The sequence below is a fragment of the Nicotiana sylvestris genome, chromosome 4, assembly GCF_000393655.2.
Source record: "Nicotiana sylvestris chromosome 4, ASM39365v2, whole genome shotgun sequence".
NCBI lineage: Eukaryota > Viridiplantae > Streptophyta > Magnoliopsida > Solanales > Solanaceae > Nicotiana > Nicotiana sylvestris.
In genome coordinates this window covers 9,110,812-9,135,774 of record NC_091060.1, presented here as the reverse complement: position 1 = coordinate 9,135,774, position 24,963 = coordinate 9,110,812, and the positions used below count along the sequence as shown (strand labels likewise).

The 24,963-nt window shown below is 36.3% G+C and overlaps 1 protein-coding gene across 1 annotated transcript; it reads left to right on the top strand.

The window, feature by feature from the left end:
• Positions 1–22,530: 22,530 nt before the first annotated feature.
• Positions 22,531–24,375, top strand: LOC104234568 (14-3-3-like protein A). Its single transcript, XM_009788156.2, has 4 exons — positions 22,531–23,119; positions 23,639–23,761; positions 23,875–23,991; positions 24,086–24,375. Exons 1-4 carry the CDS (start codon positions 22,646–22,648, stop codon positions 24,137–24,139), a joined length of 768 nt encoding a protein of 255 aa, XP_009786458.1. The 5' UTR covers positions 22,531–22,645; the 3' UTR covers positions 24,140–24,375.
• Positions 24,376–24,963: the final 588 nt, after the last annotated feature.

Genomic DNA, 24,963 nt, shown 5'->3' with positions numbered 1-24,963 from the left:
TTCCGATTAACTTAATGTTGACAAAAAACCTTATGAATAAGGAATTAATCAATTTTTGCCAAACTGATTCAATAACGCCATTTTTTACGTTATTTCTTCTATTTTGATTATTAAACAGTTTTAATTAGTAATCCATCTTGAATATATTTCCTAATAATCCGGTTAAGGCGTTATTTAATATATCGCTATAATATGTCTAATTATGCCAAATGACAGTGATTGACAGAATAATAATACATGAATAATCTAAATACAATACAAAAAAATTAAAACTAAATTAAAAATTTAACATTCCATTCTTCATTTCAGCTTACAAAATGCCAAAATTACAGTTGTGTACCTGGTATTGCCAATATAAGAAGAAGAAAGTCAGTCACGCAGTAATAACAATACACCACAGCAACAAAAGTCCAATAGCAATAACAACCCAGGAACAGAGTTTGCAAACCGGTGGAGTATTAATCCCAAAACAAAAGCTTCAAGCTTTGATGAAAAATAATTAATTCTGATTTCAAACAATGAAAGAAAGTAAAAGATTTTTTTTTTTGGTTTATTTTTTTTGAAAGTTTAAATATTTTTTCGGAATTTTCTCTCTCTTAAATGTTCAACCTTTTTTTTCTCTCTCTTATTTTCTTTCTGTTCAGATTCGTTCTTTCTCTTCTGTATTCTCTCGTCTTTGTCTCCTTATTCTGATTTCAAGACTTCTTATATATAACTCATCCCATAAATCTTTCAATTAATTAAAATCAATACTTTTTCTCTACCCAACCCATTATCTTCCCACTCATCCCCATTACATTAAATAAACATATTACACCACCCCATTATATTTTGTCCCCCATGCCTAACATAAAATAATACAAGATTCCCCCACTAAATTTTGTCTTGTCCCCCCTTTATATTAAATAACCATATCACAAACCACCCCATTTCATTTTGTCCCCCATGCTTCATATAAACAATTACAAAATGTACAATTCCTAAACTACCCCTCCGACCCTATTGCAAATTACTATTTTACCCCCGAAAGTACTATAAATTACCAAACTACCCATCAGCTATAACACATCAATTAATCAAACTTAACCAAAATATAGACAATATGATTAATTTTTAACAATGTTCAAACAACAAATTTCATGAACATGATTTCTTCAACATTTCAACAACAAATCACATGAACATGATTTCTTCAACATTTCAACAACAAATCACATGAACACAAATTGAACAACAAAGAACAACTAAAATTTGATTGAACAATATTTTAGCAACAAACAATCCTATTTTCGGATTCAACAACAACAACAAACAAGTATATTTAGATTTCTAAATTCAATAATATTGAACTTAAAATCAACTACTCTAAAAACATTACAACAAACAATTCCTATATTAAACTTAAACAAGATTATGAGACAAATTCAAGAAATAATCATAAAGGATAAACAAGAAATCAAACTATACAAAATTCGGATTCAAGAACAATTAAACAAAGTATGGACATGAATTAAATTTATTTTGAACAAAAACAACATGACGGATTCAAATGATTAAACCAACATACTTCCCTATCACAACTAAATTCTTTTAGGCAAATAACAAAACAAAACCTAAGAAGAAACAATTATGAATTTAAACTTGAACTTTAACAATATTGACCATTTTTGGAAAATACATAAAATACATAAAACAAATTGAGGAAACAATTAATTAAACTTCAATTTGTATCTAACTAACATTAAACTAACAACATTTACCTAAACAATAAAACAAACATGAAATAAACATGAAAAATTCACCAAATAATGAACAAACTAGAAAATTATTTCAACGAAGAACAAACCAAACAAGAATTGAATCATTTATCGATTTTGGATCCGAAAAATACCAAACAAAAATATGGACGATAAATGAGATTCAAAAACCAACTAACCGGAAATGAAACGACGAACAACGACCAACCAACGACGAACTCGGACAGTGATCGACGACATCGACCAAAACTCATCCATGTACGCGATCTCGACTGGACTGAAGCAGTAGCATCCGCTACTGCTGGACATCGGCGCTTGAACTGAATGATGAAGATGAAGCAGAAGCAGCTGACGATGAAGAGAAATGGACGCAACAGCAGCTTAATGAAGAAGCCATAGTCATCGAGGTTCGCGAACTCGACTGGACTGAAGCAGTAGCATCCGCTACTGTTGGACATCGGAGCTTGAAATGGACGCAGCAGCAGCTCAGACGCGAGGAGGAGCAGCGGCGACGGTGTGGTTTGGACGATGAAGCAGCGGGCAGTCCATGGTCGAGTTTGAGCTCGTCAATGGAGAAACAACGCTGGGGCGATGGACTATCGTGGTGGTTGTGTCGTTTGGTTGTGTATGTGTGTGTGAGTGTGACAACGTGAGGGGGTGTTCGTGGGGGAGGGTGGTCGATGTTGCAGGCTGGGGTTTGTGGGGGGGCAGCCATGGATGGGGTGTTTTGGAGTTTTGAGGAAGAAGAAGGAAAATGAGGGGGGGTGGCGGATGACTTAGTAGTTTTAGGGTTTTTTCTTCTTCTTTTTTTGTTTTATTTTGTTTGTAAAATAATAGGGGTGTTGGGTTATGGACTGGGTCGACCCAGTTCGAAATGGACTGGGTTGTAGGGAAGATTGGGCCATTTTTTGGGGCTATGGCTTGAAATCGAAGAAGAGTCTCAATTCCGACTTTCTTTATATTTTCGCTCTTTTTCTTCTTTTATTTCTCTAAAACTAAATTATAAAAATACTTAAACTATTATTAAGAATTAAATTAAGTTATAAAAGCGCAAATTAACTCCCAATAACAATTAACGCACAATTAAGTAATAATTAAGCATAAAATTGTATATTTGGACATTAAATGCTAAAAATGCAAACGATGCCTATTTTTGTAATTTTAATTTTTGTAAAACAAATTTAATTACTAACAATTGTAGAATTAAATCCTACATGCAAAATGCGACATATTTTTGTATTTTTATTAATTTAGCAAATAAACACGCACAGACAAATACAAATAATTATTCAAAATATCACAAAATTGCACACCAAAGAAAAATCATTTTATTTTTGAATTTTTGGGAGTAATTCTCATATAGAGACTACCTGGGAAGTCGCATCAGCTAGATTCTGGCAACTCATCCATACAACACCCGGTCGAAAGATCAAGTAAAAATGACAGGGCAGGATTCGGAAATCAGCATCGTAGACCCTTCGAATGAGGTTGAGGTAACAGATGTGGGTGCTATGAAAGAAGAGATGAGGAAATTAAAAGCACAAATGGCTGAAATGCATCAGGCATGGTCGCCGGGACACCCAGCACCACTATATCCTGCCAACCTATCTTACATCCCACCCTTGGCTCAAGTTCAGGAGCCTACCACTTCCCACACATCTTCAGCTTTCCCTTATCAGGCCCAGGGTTATCGTACCACGTCATACGCTCCCCCAGCTCCACCCTCCAAACAAAACCCTCTACCACCCATGGTTCCCGTCTTTGTGGCACCTCCCCCAGCTCCACTACATAGATCATCCAGTGAGCCCATCGTGAGCCAATAATAACCTGCTCGGAGAATCTTCTTTGCTAGAACATACCCATTCATATGCGGTCCGCAAACTCCGGAATGCACTTCAGTCATCATAGTTGTGGCTTGCCGTGCATCTATACATCTCAACAAACCGAGCTCTGGCGTTCTTTTGTACAGTACTCCCCCACTAAGGAAAAACCCACTTGCCAACCGTCGAATTGTTCTTTTCTGATCACTGGTGGCCTGCGTTGGATATACTCCCGCTTTGATGTACTCTTTGATATCATGGAACCACGGCTCTCCATCGATTTCCTCTTCTATCACATTACAGTAAGCATGTTGATCATGGACTTGAATCTGCAATGGATCAAAAGAGCCAATATCATGTTTGGCACAATTGTCGATCAGTATATGGATGTTGGGCAGTGGGAAATTATCTTTTGGGCTTGCTTTGTTAAGGTCTCGATAATCGACGCACACCCTGGTCTTGCCATCTTTCTTTGGCACAGGCACGACATTGGCTAACCAAGTGGGGTACCGTGTAACCTGAATGACCCTTGCCTCAAACTGCTTGGTGATCTCTTCTTTGATCTTCACACTTATGTCTGTTTTGAACTTTCTCAACTTCTGCTTGACAGGGAGGAGTGCTGGATCAGTGGGCAATTTATGAACCACCAAATCGGTGCTTAGACCCGGCATATCATCATATGACCATGCAAAAACGTCTTTGTACTCATGCAATACTTTAATTATCTCCTCCTTGAGTTGTGGCTCCAAATGAACACTTATTTTAGTTTCCCGTACATTGTCTTGGTCCCCTAGATTAACTGCTTCTGTGTCATTTAGGTTAGGTTTGGGTTTTTCTTCAAAGTGACTTAATTCTTTACTAATTTCCTCATAAGCTTCATCATTATTACAATCCACCCCATCATCACACTCGATCTCTTGTATTATTACTTCTGAACTAGATTGGCTTTTAAAACTGGGCCGAAGATTCCTCATGCATGTCATGTCATTGATATCAGCATAAAAAGAACTGTACAAAGAAAAGAAAAGAAAATGGAAAGAGAATTAGGGACGAAGAAAATTGCATTTCATTAAACGTAAAGACAACAAGGTTTTAACTCATCCAAACGGACGGAACATAACAACTGGATTACAAACCCTGGAATAACACTCACTGTCTTTTCTTTGGTTTCCGTAGAACGAATCACCATAACCACCTGCGAAGGTTTCTTAGGCTCTGCCCCCTTATGTATCAGTTCGATCATGTTGGCCTCATAATGCGCTGGTAACGGATTTTGATTGATGTTCGGGGCCTCTGGAGCCTGTACCTCAATACGACGATTATCAATGAGCTCTTGGATTGCGTTTTTCAACTTCCAACATTTTTCAGTATCGTGCCCCGGCATCCCTGAGCAATACTCGCAGCTAACAGAGTGGTCCAGGTTTCTGGGAAGAGGATTTGGTGCTTTGGATTCAACTGGGGTCAGCATCCCCAACTGTTTCAATCTGTGGAAAAGAGAAGTGTAAGATTCTCCCAGCGGAGTAAATGTTTTTTTGTTTGGGGCCTTCTCATTTCTAAAAGCTTGGTTTGGGCGGAAGCTGGTTCCTGGTCTGTTAGCCCTGGGAGGTGGATAGGTGTTTTGTGGGTGTGGCTGTGTATTTTGGGGACTTGGTGTACGCCATTGCGAGTGCACTGGGGGTTGAGTGTAGGTCTGGGCGTGGTGAATAGAAAAGTGTGGTTCTGGTGGTGGATAATAGTGTTGCGGTGGACCATATGGGGTATATTGATAGTTTGGGTGGTGGGGTCTGGGTTGGTTGTAGTAGAGTGGACGGTTATTGTGCCTGGACCAAACATTAGCTTCAACTGTAGCAACTTCTTCTTTCTTCTTCTTCCCCAACACACCACCAGTACCGCTTTGGATGGCCTGGGTGGTTGCTTTCAACGCCGAGTAGCTCAAGATCTTGTTAGATTTCAATCCTTCTTCAATCATGGCTCCCATCTTTACCACTTCATTAAACGACTTCCCGACAGATGTCACTAGATGACCAAAATAGGTAGGTTCCAATGTTTGCAAGAAGTAATCTACCATCTCACTCTCCCGCATGGGAGGATCAACCCTTGCAGCTTGTTCCCTCCAGCGGAAACCAAACTCTCTAAAACTTTCCCCAGGCTTCTTTTCTAGTTTCAACAATGACAGACGATCAGGGACTATCTCGAGGTTATATTGGAAATGGCCAATGAATGCCTGGGCCAAATCATCCCATGTATACCATCGGCCGGGGCTAGAGACTTTGAAACTGAAAGCGGACATTGTTACAACTTGTTAGCTCAAATGGAGGTAGAAGTGCAACAGCTGCAAAACCAGCACTTGCAAGACTCCCGAGCTTTAAAGATGTGCAGCGATCAGATAAGACGCTTGCTCATAGAAAAGAAGCAAACAAAATACAGGATTAGAGCCATTGCTCATGCTATTGTCAGGAGATGCCAGGTTTGTGAATACATGAACCGTACTACTTTTATCTCAGCAGTGATGATCTATGTGAAGCGAACCATGAATGAGTTAGAGCAGCTTGAAAGGGATTTGGATCCCAGACCCGCGGCGAGGCCGAACGACGCCCCGCGGATACCTAAGTTTGAAGCACTAGAATATGCATAGTCCGTGTCTGTGAGTGTCAACCATTTCGAGTCAGTCTTTTGTACGTCCGTTATCTTTCTGGATTGAGTATGTTTGCAAGCTTAGAGTTTTTGTTTGCTTTCAGATTGCGTTTGTTAGTTTCTTTCCAAAACAAAAGATGTCGAGTTTGTAAGAGTCTGTTTATTAATGAAAGTTGAGCATTTTATTTCCACCCTTATTTTTACATTTATCTTCATGAACTACGCTTGGTTTGATTCGTGCGGGGTCACGATACGTAGGCAATCTCCATAAGATTCGACCATAACCGAAAAGAAAACAAAAAGAATGAAAAGGAAAATATAAGGAAAACCAAGAAAAATAGAAAGAAAGAAAAGAGCGGAAAAACAAGAGAGAGAAAAGAAAAAGCACAAGAGAGGGATAAGGCGAGGAGAAGAAAAATGAAACAAGGAATGAAATGCCGGGATGACGCATGCAATCGGGAAAACGCATAATAGAAAGGAATAACTGTATAAGTGCATTCATGCCAACGTGTGGTTGTTAAATCTGTTAAGACCTAATCGCTAACAAAGTGGTTGTCTAAATGTGTGATATCAGGCAGGTGGTTAATTGATTGGCAATTCTGGCAACTCATCCATACAACACCCGGTCGAAAGATCAAGTAAAAATGGCAGGGCAGGATTCGGAAATCAGCATCGTAGACCCTTCGAATGAGGTTGAGGTAACAGATGTGGGTGCTATGAAAGAAGAGATGAGGAAATTAAAAGCACAAATGGCTGAAATGCATCAGGCATGGTTGCAGGGACACCCAGCACCACTATATCCTGCCAACCCATCTTACATCCCACCTTTGGCTCAAGTTCAGGAGCCTACCACTTCCCACACATCTTCAGTTTTCCCTTATCAGGCCCTCTCTTTTTTTTTTGTTTTTTTTTGTTTGTAAAATAATAGGGGTGTTGGGTTATGGACTGGGTCGACCCAGTTCGAAATGGACTGGGTTGTAGGGAAGATTGGGCCATTTTTTGGGCCTATGGCTTGAAATCAAAGAAGAGGCCCAATTCCGACTTTCTTTATATTTTCGCTCTCTTTCTTCTTTTATTTCTCTAAAACTAAATTATAAAAATACTTAAACTATTATTAAGAATTAAATTAAGTTATAAAAGCGCAAATTAACTCCCAATAACAATTAACGCACAATTAAGTAATAATTAAGCATAAAATTGTATATTTGGACATTAAATGCTAAAAATGCAAACGATGCCTATTTTTGTAATTTTAATTTTTGTAAAACAAATTTAATTACTAACAATTGTAGATTTAAATCCTACATGCGAAATGCGACATATTTTTGTATTTTTATTAATTTAGCAAATAAACACGCACAGACAAATACAAATAATTATTCAAAATATCACAAAATTGCACACCAAAGAAAAATCATTTTATTTTTGAATTTTTGGGAGTAATTCTCATATAGGGCAAAAATCGCATGCTTACAGCTGCCTCTCTTTGCCCGAAGACACGAAGGGTTTTCGTGCAAAGATAAAGCGAGCGATTTTTGCCCATCCGAGTTACTCCGTGTGAAGCATTTTTTTTTTGAAAAAGATTTGACCGAACCTTTGCTTCAAAGGTTTCCTACATATCCTGGGCTAAACAGGAATCAGGTCAATGTAGTTCGGGAAGTTTTGGTAGCTGGGACTACCGTGGGACTGCAATGTTACTGTTGTTGCATGCTATTACCACTGCTTACCGATCTCCTTGTTACACCATGCTTAAAAGAAAACAAGAAGCTAGGCTAGAGTACAATTTGTTTTTGTTGCCTTGCTTCCTTGTCTGCTTGCATTTCTTCCGGTGCTTTTCTTCTTTTGACACATGTACTTGAGTTTGTACTGTGGCCTCTTGTTGCAACCTTCTGTTTCCCGGTGCCGGGGAGTTTTGTTGTTTCCTGCTGGGGATTCCTATTGTAACCCTCTGTTTTATTGTCCTCTAACTTGATCTTGAAATGTATGCCTCTGTTCTATGGGCGGGCTCCCAACTTTAATATTTGAAATTAAAGACTGTATGTAATCCTCTGTTATATGGGCGGGCTCCCAACTTCAACACTTGAAAATTAAAGACTGAAATGTATGCCTCTGTTATCTGGGCGGGCTCCCAACTTCAACGCTTGAAATATAAAGACTGAAATGTATGCCTCTGTTATCTGGGCGGGCTCCCAACTTCAACGCTTGAAATATAAAGACTGAAATGTATGCCTCTGTTATCTGGGCGGGCTCCCAACTTCAACGCTTGAAATGTAAAGACTGAAATGTATGCCTCTGTTATCTGGGCGGGCTCCCAACTTCAACACTTGAAATGAAAAGACTGAAATGTATGCCTCTGTTATCTGGGCGGGCTCCCAACTTCAACACTTGAAATGAAAAGACTGAAATGTATGCCTCTATTATCTGGGCGGGCTCCCAACTTCAACACTTGAAATGAAAAGACTGAAATGTATGCCTCTGTTATCTGGGCGGGCTCCCAACTTCAATGCTTGAAATGAAAAGACTGAAATGTCGTATCATTAAGAACATCCATGCCCACCCGATATGGTACCATAACCCAACACCCCTATTATTTTACAAACAAAATAAAACAAAAAAAAAAAAAAAAAAAACCCTAAAACTACTAAGTCATCCGCCACCCCCCCTCATTTTCCTTCTTCTTCCTCAAAACTCCAAAACACCCCATCCATGGCTGCCCCCCCCACAAACCCCAGCCTGCAACGTCGACCACCCTCCCCCACGAACACCCCCTCACGTCGTCACACTCACACACACATACACAACCAAACGACACAACCATCACGATAGTCCATCGCCCTAGCGTTGTTTCTCCATTGACGAGCTCAAGCTCGACCATGGACTGCCCGCTGCTTCATCGTCCAAACCACACCGTCGCCGCTGCTCCTCCTCGCGTCCAAGCTGCTGCGTCCATTTCAAGCTCCGATGTCCAGCAGTAGCGGATGCTACTGCTTCGGTCCAGTCGAGTTCGCGAACCTCGATGACTATGGCTTCTTCATTAAGCTGCTGCTGCATCCATTTCTCTTCATCGTCAGCTGCTTCTGCTTCATCTTCGTCATTCAGTTCAAGCGTCGATGTCCAGCAGTAGCGGATGCTACTGCTTCAGTCCAGTCGAATTCGCGTACATGGATGAGTTTTGGTTGATGTCGTCGATCACTGTCCGAGTTCGTCGTTGGTTGGTCGTTGTTCGTCGTTTCATTTCCGGTTAGTTGGTTTTTGAATCTCATTTATCGTCCATATTTTTGTTTGGTATTTTTCGGATCCAAAATCGATAAATGATTCAATTCTTGTTTGGTTTGTTCTTCGTTGAAATAATTTTCTAGTTTGTTCATTATTTGGTGAATTTTTCATGTTTTTTTCATGCTTGTTTTATTGTTTAGGTAAATGTTGTTAGTTTAATGTTAGTTAGATACAAATTGAAGTTTAATTAATTGTTTCCTCAATTTGTTTTATGTATTTTATGTATTTTCCAAAAATTGTTAATATTGTTAAGTTCAAGCTTAAGTTCATAATTGTTTATTCGTCGATCTTGTTATTTGTCTAAAAAGAATTTAGTTGTGTTAAAGGAAATATATTGATTTAATCGTTTTAATCCGTCATGTTTGTTGTGTTAAAATAGATTCATTCATGTTCATACTTTGTTTGGATGATCTTGAATCCGAATTTTGTATAGTTTGATTTCTTGTTTATCATTTATGATTATTTCTTGAATTTGTCTCATAATCTTGTTTAAGTTTAATATAGGAATTGTTTGTTGTAATGTTTTTAGAGTAGTTGATTTTAAGTTCAATATTATTGAATTTAGAAATCTAAATATACTTGTTTGTTGTTGTTGTTGAATCCGAAAATAGGATTGTTTGTTGCTAAAATATTGTTCAATCAAATTTTAGTTGTTCTTTGTTGTTCAATTTGTGTTCATGTGATTTGTTGTTGAAATGTTGAAGAAATCATGTTCATGTGATTTGTTGTTGAAATGTTGAAGAAATCATGTTCATGAAATTTGTTGTTTGAACATTGTTAGAAATTAATCATATTGTCTATATTTTGGTTAAGTTTGATTAATTGATGTGTTATAGTTGATGGGTAGTTTGGTAATTTATAGTACTTTCGGGGGTAAAATAGTAATTTGCAATAGGGTTGGAGGGGTAGTTTAGGAATTGTACATTTTGTAATTGTTTATATGAAGCATGGGGGACAAAATGAAATGGGGTGGTTTGTGATAAGGTTATTTAATATAAAGGGGGGACAAGACAAAATTTAGTGGGGAATCTTGTATTATTTTATGTTAGGCATGGGGGACAAAATATAATGGGGTGGTGTGATATGTTTATTTAATGTAATGGAGATGAGTGGGAAGATAATGGGTTGGGTAGAGAAAAAGTATTGATTTTAATTAATTGAAAGATTTATGGGATGGGTTATATATAAGAAGTCTTGAAATCAGAATAAGGAGACAGAGACGAGAGAATACAGAAGAGAAAGAACGAATCTGAACAGAAAGAAAATAAGAGAGAGAAAAAAAAGGCTGAACATTTAAGAGAGAGAAAATTCCGAAAAAATATTTAAACTTTCAAAAAAAAACCAAAAAAAAAATCTTTTGCTTTCTTTCATTGTTTGAAATCAGAATTAATTGTTTTTCATCAAAGCTTGAAGCTTTTGTTTTGGGATTAATACTCCACCGGTTTGCAAACTCTGTTCCTGGGTTGTTATTGTTATTGGACTTTTGTTGTTGTGCTGTATTGTTATTACTGCGTGGCTGACTTTCTTCTTCTTATATTGGCAATACCAGGTACACAACTGTAATTTTGGCATTTTGTAAGCTGAAATGAAGAACGGAATGTTAAATTTTTAATTTAGTTTTAATTTTTTTTGTATTGTATTTAGATTATTCATGTATTATTATTCTGTCAATCACTGTCATTTGGCATAATTAGACATATTATAGCGATATATTAAATAACGCCTTAACCGGATTATTAGGAAATATATTCAAGATGGATTACTAATTAAAACTGTTTAATAATCAAAATAGAAGAAATAACGTAAAAAATGGCGTTATTGAATCAGTTTGGCAAAAATTGATTAATTCCTTATTCATAAGGTTTTTTGTCAACATTAAGTTAATCGGAATCATGTAGTTAATTTCAGTTAAAACATGAATTAGTTTGCGAATCAAGTATTAGGACATGATGTGAATTAAAACAAGGTTAGTTAAGTTTAAATTGTTTAACTTTAAGAAATATGGTTTAGTAATCAAGTTTTTTTTTTTATTTTCAGTATTTATAAATAATTAATTTCAATAAGCTTAAGTCATACTAACAATATGTTTTAATCCAACTATGGGATAATTATTTTTTTTTTACTTTTTGGGCAATTCCATGTTGTTCGTAATTATCATTTTAGTAGTATTACCTTCCATTAATATTTGTTTTGAATTAGTAATTAATATGTTATTTTTAAGTATGTAGAGATTGACTTCATAATTATGGACAAACTTAGTAATAATAAAGATGTAGTCATTAAAGGGTATTCATAAAATAAGGGAGGATCTCGCTAACAAATAAACAAATAAATAATACAAAAAATTGCAGTCCTCCAATCTTATTTATTTATTTATTTTTATATAAGAAAATACCTAGATTTCAAGATGGGCGATTTAGTAAAATTCACGGTCTTACCTAATAATATCATAACGCGTAGTATTTTGGCGCATATTTAATAAGGTTATTTTCTTGAATACGGGTGTACATTTATGTAACCCAAATCACGATCTTGACGAAGTCAAAATGCGTCAACAAATCACGCGTGCACTGGTTGTGGCGTGGCTCGAGATGCGTTTTCACGACGTTGCAATTTTGTATAAAATAAATAATGATAAAAGCGATTTTTTTTAAAAGTTAAATTTGCACATAAGTTTATAATACGTATTATATCAGATAGTCAAGCCGAATATAATAGTTGAGCGACCGTGCTAGAACCACGGAACTCGGGAATGCCTAACACCTTCTCCCGGGTCAACAGAATTCCTTATCCGGATTTCTGGTTCGCGGACTGTAATACAGAGTCATTTTTTTCCTCGATTCGGGATTAAACTGGTGACTTGGGACACCCTAAATCTCCCAAGTGGCGACTCTAAAATAAATAAACAAATCCCGTTTCGACTGCCCTTTAATTGGAAAAAACTCCCGTGTACCCTCGCGGGGGCGGAAAAAGGAGGTGTGACAAATCTTCATTGACATTGTGACGATTTGGGAGTGTTGAGATTTTAGGGTTTGGTCAGTTTTGAGATTGAAGATTCGAACAATTATGGAGGGATTCGAGGGAAGTTAGTTAGGGATTGGGAAGGAGGAGGTCATGTGGGTGTTGTGGTGTTGATTTGGGACGGATTGGGAGTGGCGCCGCCGGCGGGAGATGGTGAAGAATTGGGGCGGCGCATTAGGGTTTGGGGATGGTCTCGGAAGATGAAAGGGAATGAGAGAGATGAGTTAGAGGGGGGTCAATTATTCGAACAGTTATATATTAAAAGGGGCCCCAGTTCTCGACCGTTTGATCAAGTGAGAACAACGACTTGGATTGTGGGATCCAAAACGAAGTCATTTGGCTAGATAAGGGAGCAGACAAGATATGGGACACGGGTTTGGGCCTATTTTGAGCGGGTAATTGGCAACAAATCGTTTGGGCCTGGGGAAAATAATTAGAATGGTCCAAAAAATCAGATCTCTCATTTCCTTTTCTTTTTCTTTCAATTTCAAAATTCTTTTTCTTTTCAAATTAAAAATAAAAATCAAATTATCCTACCAAATTAGATTAATTACTCAAAATAATATTTACAACAACTAATTAATTACCAAATTAAAAGAAAACTACAAAATTCAAAGCTAAAAATAAAAAAATACAAAAATGAGTTATTTTTTGTGATTTTTCTATTTTTGTCAAACATATTAATTTACTAATTAATCTAAAATGTAAAATTAAGTCCTAAATGCAAATGCAATGTATTTTTGTATTTTCATGAATTAAGCAAAATTAAACATGCACAGACAAATGCAAACAATTAACAAAATGCTACAAAAATTTACAAAATTTCCAATAATGGGAAAAATTTATTTTTCTTGAATTTACGGGAGTAATTCACATAGGGCAAAAATCACGTGCTCACAGACTTGTTCGAGGACAAACGTTTGTTTAAGTTGGGGAGGATGTGACGACTCGGACAGTCGTCTCATGAGTTATCGCTCCGTTTTCCCCATTTATGCTTCTTATTGCTTTGTATAATGGTTCTATATGCGATCGGGTTGATTGGTTAGGGTTCGAAAAGAAATTGGTAAGGTTTGATATACTTAGTCTCTTTTGAGAAAGGTTAAGTGGGAAAATTCAACCGAATGTTGACTTATGTGTTAGAGGGCTCGGATGTGAGTTCCGATGGTTCAGTTAGCTTCGGGAGGTGATTTGGGACTTAGGAGCCTGATCAGAATGAGTTTTGGAGGTCCGGAGTAGATTTAGGCTTGAATTGGCGAAAGTGGATTTTTGGCGATTTTCGATTGGTAGGTGAGATTTTAATATAGAGGTCGGAATGGAATTCCGAGAGTTGCAGTAGTTCTGTTGTGTCATTTTGAATATGTGTGCAAAATTTCAGGTCATTCGGGCGTGGTTTGGTTGGGTTTTTGATCAAAAGCGGAATTCGGAAGATTTTGGAAACTTAGGCTTGAATCAGATGTGTTTTGGTTGATTTGATGTTGTTTGAGGTGTTTTGAATATTTGTACAAGTTTGAATAAGGTTTTGGGATATGTTGGTGCCTTTGGTTGAGGTCCCGAGGGCCTCGGGGGAGTTTCGGGTGGTCAACCGGATCATTTCTTGATGTTTGGAGTTGCAGATTTTGGTTTCAGCTGTTGCAAGTATTTTACTCTCCGCGTTCGTGAGTGGACCCTCGTGTTTGCGAAGAGTCAGTTGAGGAAGGTGGAATTTAAGCCTTCGCGTTCGCGAAGGGCTAAGTGGTTGTGCATCGCGTTCGCGGGGTGTTATCGCGTTCGCATAGAAGAAAATGGGCAGCTAAGCTTCAGTGGATTTTTATTCATCGCGTTCGCGAGAGGCGGAATGCGATCGCGAAGGTTGGTCTGAGCAAAGCATCGCGTTCGCAATGGGAGATCGCGATCGCAAAAGAGGAAAAATTGGTCAAAGTTAGTTTGTGCTTCGCGAACGCGAGGCTTTGACCGCGTTCGCGAAGAAGGATTTCAGGTCTAGGCAGAAGGTTTAAAAGGTTGTCTTGTCCGCGAATGTGGGGTTTATTTCTTCCATTGTTGGTCGTTTTTGGAGCTATTTGAAGGGGATTGAAGAGGGATTCAAAGGGAATCACTTGGAGGTAAGATTCTTGGACTTAAAACTCGATTCTAATGTGAATTGCACTTAAATAATCATGGAAATTAAGCCAAAAATTGAAGAACTAGGGCTTGGAAACTTAGACCTTTGCTTGAGGATTTGAAGGACCATTTGAGGTCGGATTTCAGAACTTTTGATATGTATAAACTCGTGGGAAGACAAGGAATCTATTGATGCAAAAAATTATCGAATTCCGAGACGTGGACCTGGGGGTCGGGTTTTGGTAATTTCAGAATTTGTGTTGTATACTGATTGTTTTCGCTTGGGCTTCGTCTCCTTAGCCTATTTTGACGTCCTCGTTCTTATTTTGGATAGATTCGACGCGAGTGGAGGCCGATTCGAGGGTCAAAGGCGTCGCGAGCTAGAGATTTGACCGGTTCGAGGTGAGTAATGATTGTAAATGATGTTTTGAGGGTATGAAACCCTGGACTTTCACATCATTGCGCTACATTGAGGTCACACACATGCTTGATGACGAGCGTGGGGTCGTGCACTGTTGGGGATTGTGACTTAGTCCGTCCCGAATGACTATTTTACCGCGCATTTGACTGAAATCCATTTGCTATCATCATTATTTGGGTTGAATGCCGTATTTGGCCTTCGTGCCAACTATTTGAACCCTTCGGGGGCTTTTATTAATATTTCCTCACTATTTTGACTTTATATTTGAACTCAGTCCTGATATATTTCACTGTTTTCGTACTCAGCCATGTTTACTCTGTTTTAATACTTAAATGATCTTTTAAATGATATTTTGGGCTGAGAATCATGTTTTACTATTGCCCGAGTGTCTTGTGAGGATTTTGACTAAGTAAGGCCAAGGGCCTATGTTGTGAGGAAACATTTGATATTGATTATGAGGCAGAGGGCCTGAGTTATGTATGCCACGAGGTGGCTTAATTGATATGAGGCCGAGAGCCTAGTGATGATGCCACGAGATGACTTAATATTGCGCTTGGGTCGTAATATCAGGATTGAGTTAAAGGATTTTTACCTATCTTTCACTAGTTTACTGTTTTTAAGGGTTTTACTGCTTCATTATAGCATGTCTTGTGCCTTACGTGATTTCTTTCTTTCAGTCTTTATTTATGATTATTACTCACTGAGTTGGATTACTCACTTTACTCCCTGCACCCTGTGTGCAGATTCAAGCATATCTGGTCCCGCTCCTGAGTACTACTAATCATTTTCAGCTCAGGGGGATCCGAGGAGTCTCTAGGTAGTTATCGGCGTTCACAACCCGGAGTTCTTCCCTATCTTATTTATTCATGTTCTTAGTTTCTGTATTAAGCTCTGTAGTTTGATTTGGAGTATTTCGGATTGTTTAGATGCTCATGACTAGTGACACCCCGGTATCGGGCTGTGTTGGGTTATTTTTCGCGAATTATGCTATTAACTGCTTAAACCTTGGGTTATTTATCATGCTTTAGACTTGAATCTTATTGTTTAATTGCTTTAAAAAAAATCGAAATGGGAAGTGTCTGCTGGCCTTGTCTTCACGAGAGGCGTCATCACGACCGAGTTTGGGTTTAGGGTCATGGCACTTATAAATTCAATTGTTCTCCGATTTTGAGGGTAAACAAGCATACATGATGGTGAAGTTTTTCCATGTGCACAATAGGGAGGCTCAAGTACATGTGTGGCGTAAAGCCAAAGTTTAATGTGAGGCCTAAATTTAAAGATAAAAAGAAAAAGGTTATGATTGTTATGATAAAAATCAAAATATGGTGGATGTCTACTCTTCCTCCATGATCTTTCTCTCAAATGGTTAATGACATATTCAATGACATATTTTCTATGTTCAATGACATATTCCATGACATATTTTCTTCACTTTTTATGTCTATATAAAGGCTTTGTAATAGATAAAAAAATACACACAATTTAAGAAGAAAATATCTTCCTTTCTCTCTATCTCTACTTCTTGTTTATGTTTTACTAAATTGTCTTTATTTCTTGTTCATGTTTTACTAAATTGCTTTTATTTCATAACAATGATATATATTTCTATTTGAAAAGAAAAAGATAAAAGGCCGGCACTGGTGCACTAGATAGACGCGACTATTGAGGGAAAATTACGTATTGGAAGCTTGCATTAACCAAAGAAACTAAGGACCACTGATTTTTAACAATATTTCTCCGGTTTAGTTAGTGGGAAATAATGCATGCATGGAGTGGTTCCAATTTTAAAGTCCCAAAAACATGAGTGTATATATATATAGCAGAACCTTAATTTGGTAGGGCAGTATGCTCGATTATAGTGTTTGTTCATCAAAAGGAAGAAGAAGGGGACCAGTTAATATAGTACTGTGTAATTTGGTTGCGTGACAGCAACACAGCAATATTTAATTCTCAATTCCATGTTAGTTCAAGACTTGAAGCCAATTGTATGAATCCTCTTCGTACATTTCACTTTATTTGGACAAGTTCTATTCTAGTATTCACAAATTTTCTTTTTAAACTAATTAGATGTTACGTTATCCAATGCTATAGATTAACATTTTCTAACTTAAAAAAAAGACAGCCCAATGTTCATAACATTTCGAGTTTATGCAGGATTCAGGAAAGGCCCGCATCTCAGTGAATATGACGTAGACAACTTATCCTAATGCAAGCGTTAGTGACTGATTTCACTGCTCGAACATGTAACCTATAGATCAACTAACATTCAAATTTCTGAATAAACAATACCTTTAGTCATCGTATGTTAGACCCTGTGTATTTTGAAAGTACGTAACACATAAACAACCTATCTAACACGGCAATATTTCACACAAACGGAAATACAGATTGGTTTTTTCTTCCTTGTTGTGACTGCTTCAAGTATACAAAGTTAATATATTTTTATGGAACAGGGGCAGAGTATTAATTTACAGGATCACGCGAATCCAATAACTTTTCCGTATATCCTATATATTAAATTGTGAACTCGATAATTAAAATGAGCTATGAATTGGATGTCAAATTCCTAATTTATAAACTTTAATTTCTGACTCTGTCTCTAATATTGGAAATCATAGGGGTGTCGAATATTTAATTATCAAATAAGACTTTTTTCTTTTGTTATGATCATATATAATATATTAAATTAAAAAAAAATATTTTAAAGATATTTTAGCAACGTTACTCATGAATCAAATTGGGCTAATTTTTAGCCCAACTTTAGATGAGCTGAAATGAATTGGGTCAAGATAGGATGTGTTCAACAAAGAGAAATTTTCATAAATCACTATCTTTTATTAGTAATTAGCCATCTATAAATACCATTTGTTATATTACGGATTATAGATACCTTTTTATGTGGTTATAAGATGTATTTGATGTATTTAAGTTATTGTATTCATGAATACAGTAGCAAAAATAGGCGTGAATCAGGGAAGTCCAGCTAATCAGTTCTTGTATTCGAGTGTATTCGACTGTATTCATGGAGTGAAACATGGGATTACAGTTGTACAGATTATTGTATTCGATTGTATTCACGTTTTGAAATAGGGGATTACACTGTTTTTAAAAGGGAAAGTGAATCAATTAACATAATAGACTCCTAATATAACTCAACAAACTCAATTATAATACACAAATTTTGTATTTTCAGTTATAAAAAAGATTCTCAACCAAAAAATACCCCCAAAACATAACAATCTTCAGAGAAATTATTTAATACATATGAATACATAAATTATATTAATTAAAAAAACTTATGAATACATTCATGGCATATAGCGAGATAGTGAATACAATGAAATACATAGAATACAGCGGGATACATTGAAATACAATGAGAAAAAAAGACAGTGAATACAATGAAATACATGGAATACAACGAGATACATTGAATTACAATGAAAAAAAGACAATGAATACAATGAAATACATGAAAATACATTGACATATATTAACAGAAAATCATCCTACAACATCCATATCTCAATTTTCAATTGGCAGGGACGGTATTCACGAGGCTAGTGGAGCCAACTTATAGCAGTGAGGAACGAGTTTAGGAGGAGAATGGGAAGGAAAACGACAGTGACAAACAAGCCTTGGCGGATTCGACACTTGCTACACAGTCCCCATTACAATTCCAACAATTACGCTGATGTTTGCGGGCATGGAAATACGCTGCCGCAAGACAACTTCTTGATCCGTACCAATTCAAGCAGTACCACTTGCCTCGCTATGGTTGTTTCCCCTGCTGACCCAGTCAATTCTGTCCTCAACGTCATCACGAGTGCAACTATACTCTAACAATTCTCCTATTACAATGGAGGATATCGACGGAGGAGAAATGACAAGCGAACTAGACAGAGAAGAGGAAGAAGCAGCCACCGACTTACTCCGCGATCGATTCCGATTATGCACTTTTTCCAGGGTATTTTTTTTTTAATCAAAACACATACAGTAATTTCTGAAGTGGGCTTTGCACAAATTCGGTGGAAGGAGGAGGAGATCGAAAATTTTAATGGGATGGGGGAAGAGAATGGGATGTATCAAAGTAGAGAGAGAAAGAAAATAATGTAGTTGATTAGCGTATTTAGTGGCTTAGGGCTAGGAGGTAACCAAAAATTAAATATTTTGCTATAAACCTTAAAAGGTATCTATAGAATATATTTTTTTAAAATTGTATTTATTTAAAATAAATAAGGTGTTAACCTTTGCTATAGGTAAAAATTCCTTCAATAAATGAGTGTGTCAATAACCAACCCAAACTTGAACGAATTGGACGGATCAAATAGGTTTGGTCTCAAATTGCCTCCACTAAATGTAATTTACGATTAGAGGCATTTGTAAACCTGTGTTCTGACCATGAAAGAGGACTTACAACTGAATTTCATCGGAGTTAGGCCGAAAAAGTTGGGCCTTGTTTAACAGTGGGCCTAAAGTTTGGTCCTAGTATTTGGGCTAAGTGCACAAACAGTCGCTTTTAGGACCGTTAATTAAAGAGAGATTTTTATAAAACACTATCTTTTAGTGGTAATTAGCTATCTATAGATATTATTTGCTATATTACGGATTGTAGATACGTTTTCTGTTATTATAAGATGTATTAGATGTATTTAAACTACTGTATTCATGAATACAGTAGCAAAAATAGGCGTAAATTAAGGAAGTCCAGTTAATCAGTTGTTGTATTCGAGTGTATTTGACTGTATTCATGACATGAAACATGGGATTACAGCTGGATGGATTATTATATTTGACTGTATTCACGGTGTGAAATAGGGGAATACACTATTTTTAAATGGAAAGTGAATCAATTAACATAATAGACTCCTAATATAACTCAACAAACTCAATTATAACACAAATTTTGTATTTTCAGTTATAAAAAAGATTATCAACCGAAAAATACCCCAAAAACATAGCAACCTTCAGAGAATTATATAATACATCTGAATACATAAATTATATTAATTAAAAAAAATATATGAATACATTCATGGCATATAGCAAGACAGTGAATACAATGAAAAATATAGAATACAACGGGATACATTGAAATACAGTGAAAAAAAGACAGTGAATACAATGAAATACATGGAATACAGCGAGATACATTGAATTACAATGGAAAAAAAAAGATAATGAAATACATGAAAATACAACGTGATACGTTGAAAATACATTGAAATATATGTAAAAATCCTCATTGATCTTCGGGTACGCATCCAAATTCTGTATTTTACTGATGAAACTATCCATATTTTGAGATCCTTACACTCTAATTTCTCTACAAATTATTAAAATATATACAAAAATTCAACCACAAAAAGTGGATTTGAGTTTTTCTTAAACGCCTTGTCGATGAAAGATGGATCGCTGATTGTTGATTTTACGAATCACGCGTTTCAGCGAATTTCGACATAGAATTGGCGAGTTTTGCTCTTCTTCCTCGTCCTAATCCTCCTCTGATGTTATGAATCTGAGAGGTTTTGTTATTATGAGGAAAAGGACAGAGAGGGCGAGTTTTGCTCTTCGTCCTCGTCCAAATCCTCCTCTGATTTTGTGAATCTTAGAGGTTTTGTTATTATGAGTGAAAAGGACAGAGAACATTCACCGGAGAAGTGCGTCATCAATGGGGGAAGAGAATGACATGTATTAAAGTAGAGAGAGAAAGAAAAATAATGTAACTGAATAATGTATTTAGTGGCTTAGGGGTATGAGGTAACCAAAATTAGATATTTTGCTATAAACATTAAAAGGTATCTATAGAATATAATTTTTTTAAATGGTATTTATTTAAAATAAACAAAGTGTTAACTTTTACTATAGGAGGTAAAAATTCCTTAATTAAAGGAGCGAGTGCCCATATAACTATTCTCAGGGATGCTATTTAGAGATTAGCCAATCTTGTTTTATCCTGAAATTTTAAGCTAAAAATCTTAAGTTCAGGACGATTCATTAAACTGAAAAACTAAAATTCATGGCGTACTGACTAATTCCTAAATAGCAGCCTTTTAAAATGGCATCTGACATCATTTCTACTTAATTAAAATATACTCCAATCAAAATTTACAAAGTATTTAAAGTTTAGCCGCCTTAGAATCAAAATTCAGACCTCGGACTTGAAGTTTAAACTGCCAAAGCGATGAAATGGCAGTTCAAACTTAAAACTTCATACCACGAGTCTGAAGCAAGGATTTGGCAGCTCAAAAGTTCATACCCATGATTTGAAATTCGAATTTTCCTTAGTTTTTTCCCAAATATCTTAGTTAATTTCTTTGTTCTTTTATAAGTATTTCACTCTTAACTATCAAGCTCATGACTTAAAATAAGTGCCTACACCACCGAACAGAACATAATTTAGAACTGAAAAACGTTTTGCTAAACACAGTACCTCCATCTTTGAATGATGTAAGCATTTGATAAACAATGGCCTACCAATTAGAACTCACCAAGTATCTCTAATTGCAAATTTGATGAATTTTAAATACTATGAAAATTGTGGATATGTTCTAAATAGGGGTGCTAAAAAGGGCTATAAGTCCAATTTTTTTGGGGAAAAAAAATCAGAAATAAGATTTACAACTGGTAATTGAAAAATAGCCACAATTTCAAAAGTAATTCAAATTTAACTATTTTTTCATGTAAAGATAAAATTTAAACAAAAACACCCTTAAAAATCTGAAAAATTTAAGCATAATATGCTGGAGTTCGAATTTTTTACATATGAGATTCAGCATAATATGTTGGAATTTCATAATGTGCTGGAGTTCCAACATAATATGCTAGAAGTTTATACATAGGATCTACATAATCCAGCATATTATGCTGGAACTTTTCGTGTTTCGGCTAGAAACAATAGCTATTTTTTAATGACTTTACAACTACTGATTATTTTTCGATTACCAGTCCGAAAACTGGCTAGCCATGTATTTTCATAATTTTCCCCAGTATTGGGAGTATTTGCAACAAAACTACCAGAAAGGCTTTAGGCTCATAATTTATCTTTGGGTATTATCACTTTTAGCCAGCGCTAGAAACTATTTACATATGATAGCCGAAAAAGTGTATAAAATTAGTATAATTTTTGTATATAACATATAGAATGTATATATATATATATATATAAAATATACAAATTTTATATATTTTTTAGGCTATTATTTTTATTTACATAAATATCCGGTCACATTAATTGTTTACTTTCTAGCCATATACATAGTTTATACATTATTTATACACAATTATACATATATAATACATAAATTATGCATATATTATACCTCCATTGACTATTTTTAGTTTATGTGGCTGGATAAGCGACTATTTTGATTAATTATTCTTATTTTTACAACGGCTATAAAGTGTTATTTTTCCTTTTATCTTTCGGTCCTGTTAGGAGGCCCAAATGAAGCACTCCGAACCGGAAGCCCGGCCCACGAAGCCAAAATCTCCCCATTTACAGATGAATAAAACCAAAATGGGAAGGAGGAGAACCCCCAAAACTGCTCTCTTTCCGCATTCTCTCAACTTTCTCTTTCTAAAACTCTTCCTTTCTCTTTCTAGGACACAGACCATCAATGGCATCGCCACGCGAAGAGAACGTGTACCTGGCGAAGCTTGCTGAGCAAGCCGAACGCTACGAGGAGATGGTAGAATTTATGGAGAAAGTCGTCGGCGCCGGCGACGACGAACTCACCGTCGAGGAACGCAACCTCCTCTCCGTCGCGTACAAAAACGTGATCGGAGCGAGGAGAGCGTCGTGGCGCATAATCTCATCGATTGAGCAGAAAGAGGAGAGTCGCGGTAACGAAGATCACGTGGCCTCCATTAAAACCTACAGATCTAAGATCGAATCTGAATTGACTTCGATCTGTAACGGTATCCTTAAGTTGCTCGATTCAAAACTCATTGGCACCGCTGCTACTGGTGACTCTAAGGTTTTCTATTTGAAAATGAAGGGAGATTATTACAGGTACTTGGCTGAGTTCAAAACCGGAGCTGAGAGAAAAGAAGCCGCCGAGAATACTCTTTCGGCTTACAAGTCGGCTCAGGTTAGGGTTTCATTCTGTATCATTTTGCTAATTTTGGAGAAAATTCTGATACAATTTCAGTTCTGCAAAAGAATGGCGATGTTGTCTGTGTCTCAAAATTAGAAATTGCATAGAAATCACAATTTTTATACTCCATAATTGAAATTTATCAAATGACATAGTCAATGGAAAGGATTTCTTATGCTAAACATTATACTCCCTAAGTTCCATTCTATGTGATGTTGTTTGACTAGGCACATGTTTAAGAAGGAAAGACTTTGAAACTTGTGGTCGAAAGCATGTCATAAGTATTTGTAGCTATAAATCATCTCATTAGTAGAAATGAGAAGTTAAATTGCTTTTAAATGTAAAAAGGTGCAGTTTTTTAGGACAAACTAAAAAAGGAAAGAGAGTGAGGTCAATTAGGACATGGAGTAAAATATATTGAAAGTTGTCATCAAAGGAGAAAAATTTATTGTGCTAAACAATGTAGTATTATATCGTGGAAGCATGAAGTTGACATATTTCTATCCTTTTCAGGATATTGCTAATGGTGAATTAGCCCCTACACATCCAATCCGATTGGGGCTAGCTCTCAATTTCTCAGTGTTTTACTATGAGATATTGAACTCTCCTGATCGTGCTTGTAATCTCGCCAAACAGGTAGTTAATTTATTGTATTTCTTATTTTAGAACATTCAAAGGACTTCTCTAAAAGAAAAAAAGATGTTTGGATCTATTTACTGATGTTCATGGTTTGTTCGGCTGTTTAACAGGCATTTGATGAGGCTATTGCGGAGCTTGACACCCTGGGAGAGGAGTCCTACAAGGATAGCACTTTGATTATGCAACTTCTTCGTGATAACCTCACTTTGTGGACCTCAGATATGCAGGTAAGTTATTGTGTTCTCTTGTTTATGAGATTGATTTATTTGTTCTTCTTTGATAGTTCGGCTAATCCATATCTTGTTGGCTTCTCTTCTTCAGGATGATGGAACTGATGAGATCAAAGAACCATCAAAAGCAGAGGAGCAGCAGTAATGTGAGTGAAGCCTCTTTGCTTAGGATTGAAATCCTATGGACTTTGCTCATTGATCGAAATTTGCTGTTTGTGTAGTTCTGAATTCCCTGAATTGTAATACCTAAAAGCACTGTTTCTTGCCATTTGTTGTTTTCAGCAAAGATTATTTTTTTCTGCAGTATTTCCCTTGTATTTGGATGCTCCGGTGAAACTCTCTTATTTTCGTGGAAATGAATTCTTGTTTTTACGGAGCAAATTATCATTTTGTATTTCCATTTTCTCTAAGGAATGGGGGAATTGCTGATTTGATCTCCCTTTTAATTCAGCATTTTGATTGCCTACTCCATCTTGTATTCACATGGATATGTGCTTAGTGACTTTGTATCAAGTCAAGATTGAATTTTCTTGAGACACATCCTTTATGTTGCATTAACATACTCTCCTCAGATAGTACTACCAAATAACATCCCATCTGTCCAAATTGTACTTTTTCTTTTGTTATTTGGTAGTATTCACAATTAGTGTAGGATAGATCTATGTAACAATCCTTGGGAAGAACTTTTTGCTCTGTTTCTTGGTTGGCAAATCTCTGGCTGTTGATTTCTGGTTTCTATCTGCCCCACTTTAAAATGTTTCCGTGCATAATGTGCACAATTGTGCTGTCATTTTACCTAATAAAAGGAGTCCCATCATGGCCCTTGCCTTGTTCATTGAATAAAGTTTTTTGTCGGGGCGGCAACATCTCATTGGCTAGATGTCTGGTTCAGTCAAGATTCTCTGATGAATTTTGGGTTTGAAATTTGAAACTTCAAATGCTAATGCTGGTAACAGTATTAGAGATTTT

Excerpts from the sequence above, each read along its gene's own strand:
- LOC104234568 (XM_009788156.2), top strand. The coding sequence starts at position 22,646 with ATGGCATCGCCACGCGAAGAGAACGTGTACCTGGCGAAGCTTGCTGAG. Across the intron at positions 23,120-23,638 it reads CGGCTTACAAGTCGGCTCAG|GATATTGCTAATGGTGAATT; the intron begins GTTAGGGTTTCA and ends TATCCTTTTCAG. Across the intron at positions 23,992-24,085 it reads TGTGGACCTCAGATATGCAG|GATGATGGAACTGATGAGAT; the intron begins GTAAGTTATTGT and ends TCTCTTCTTCAG.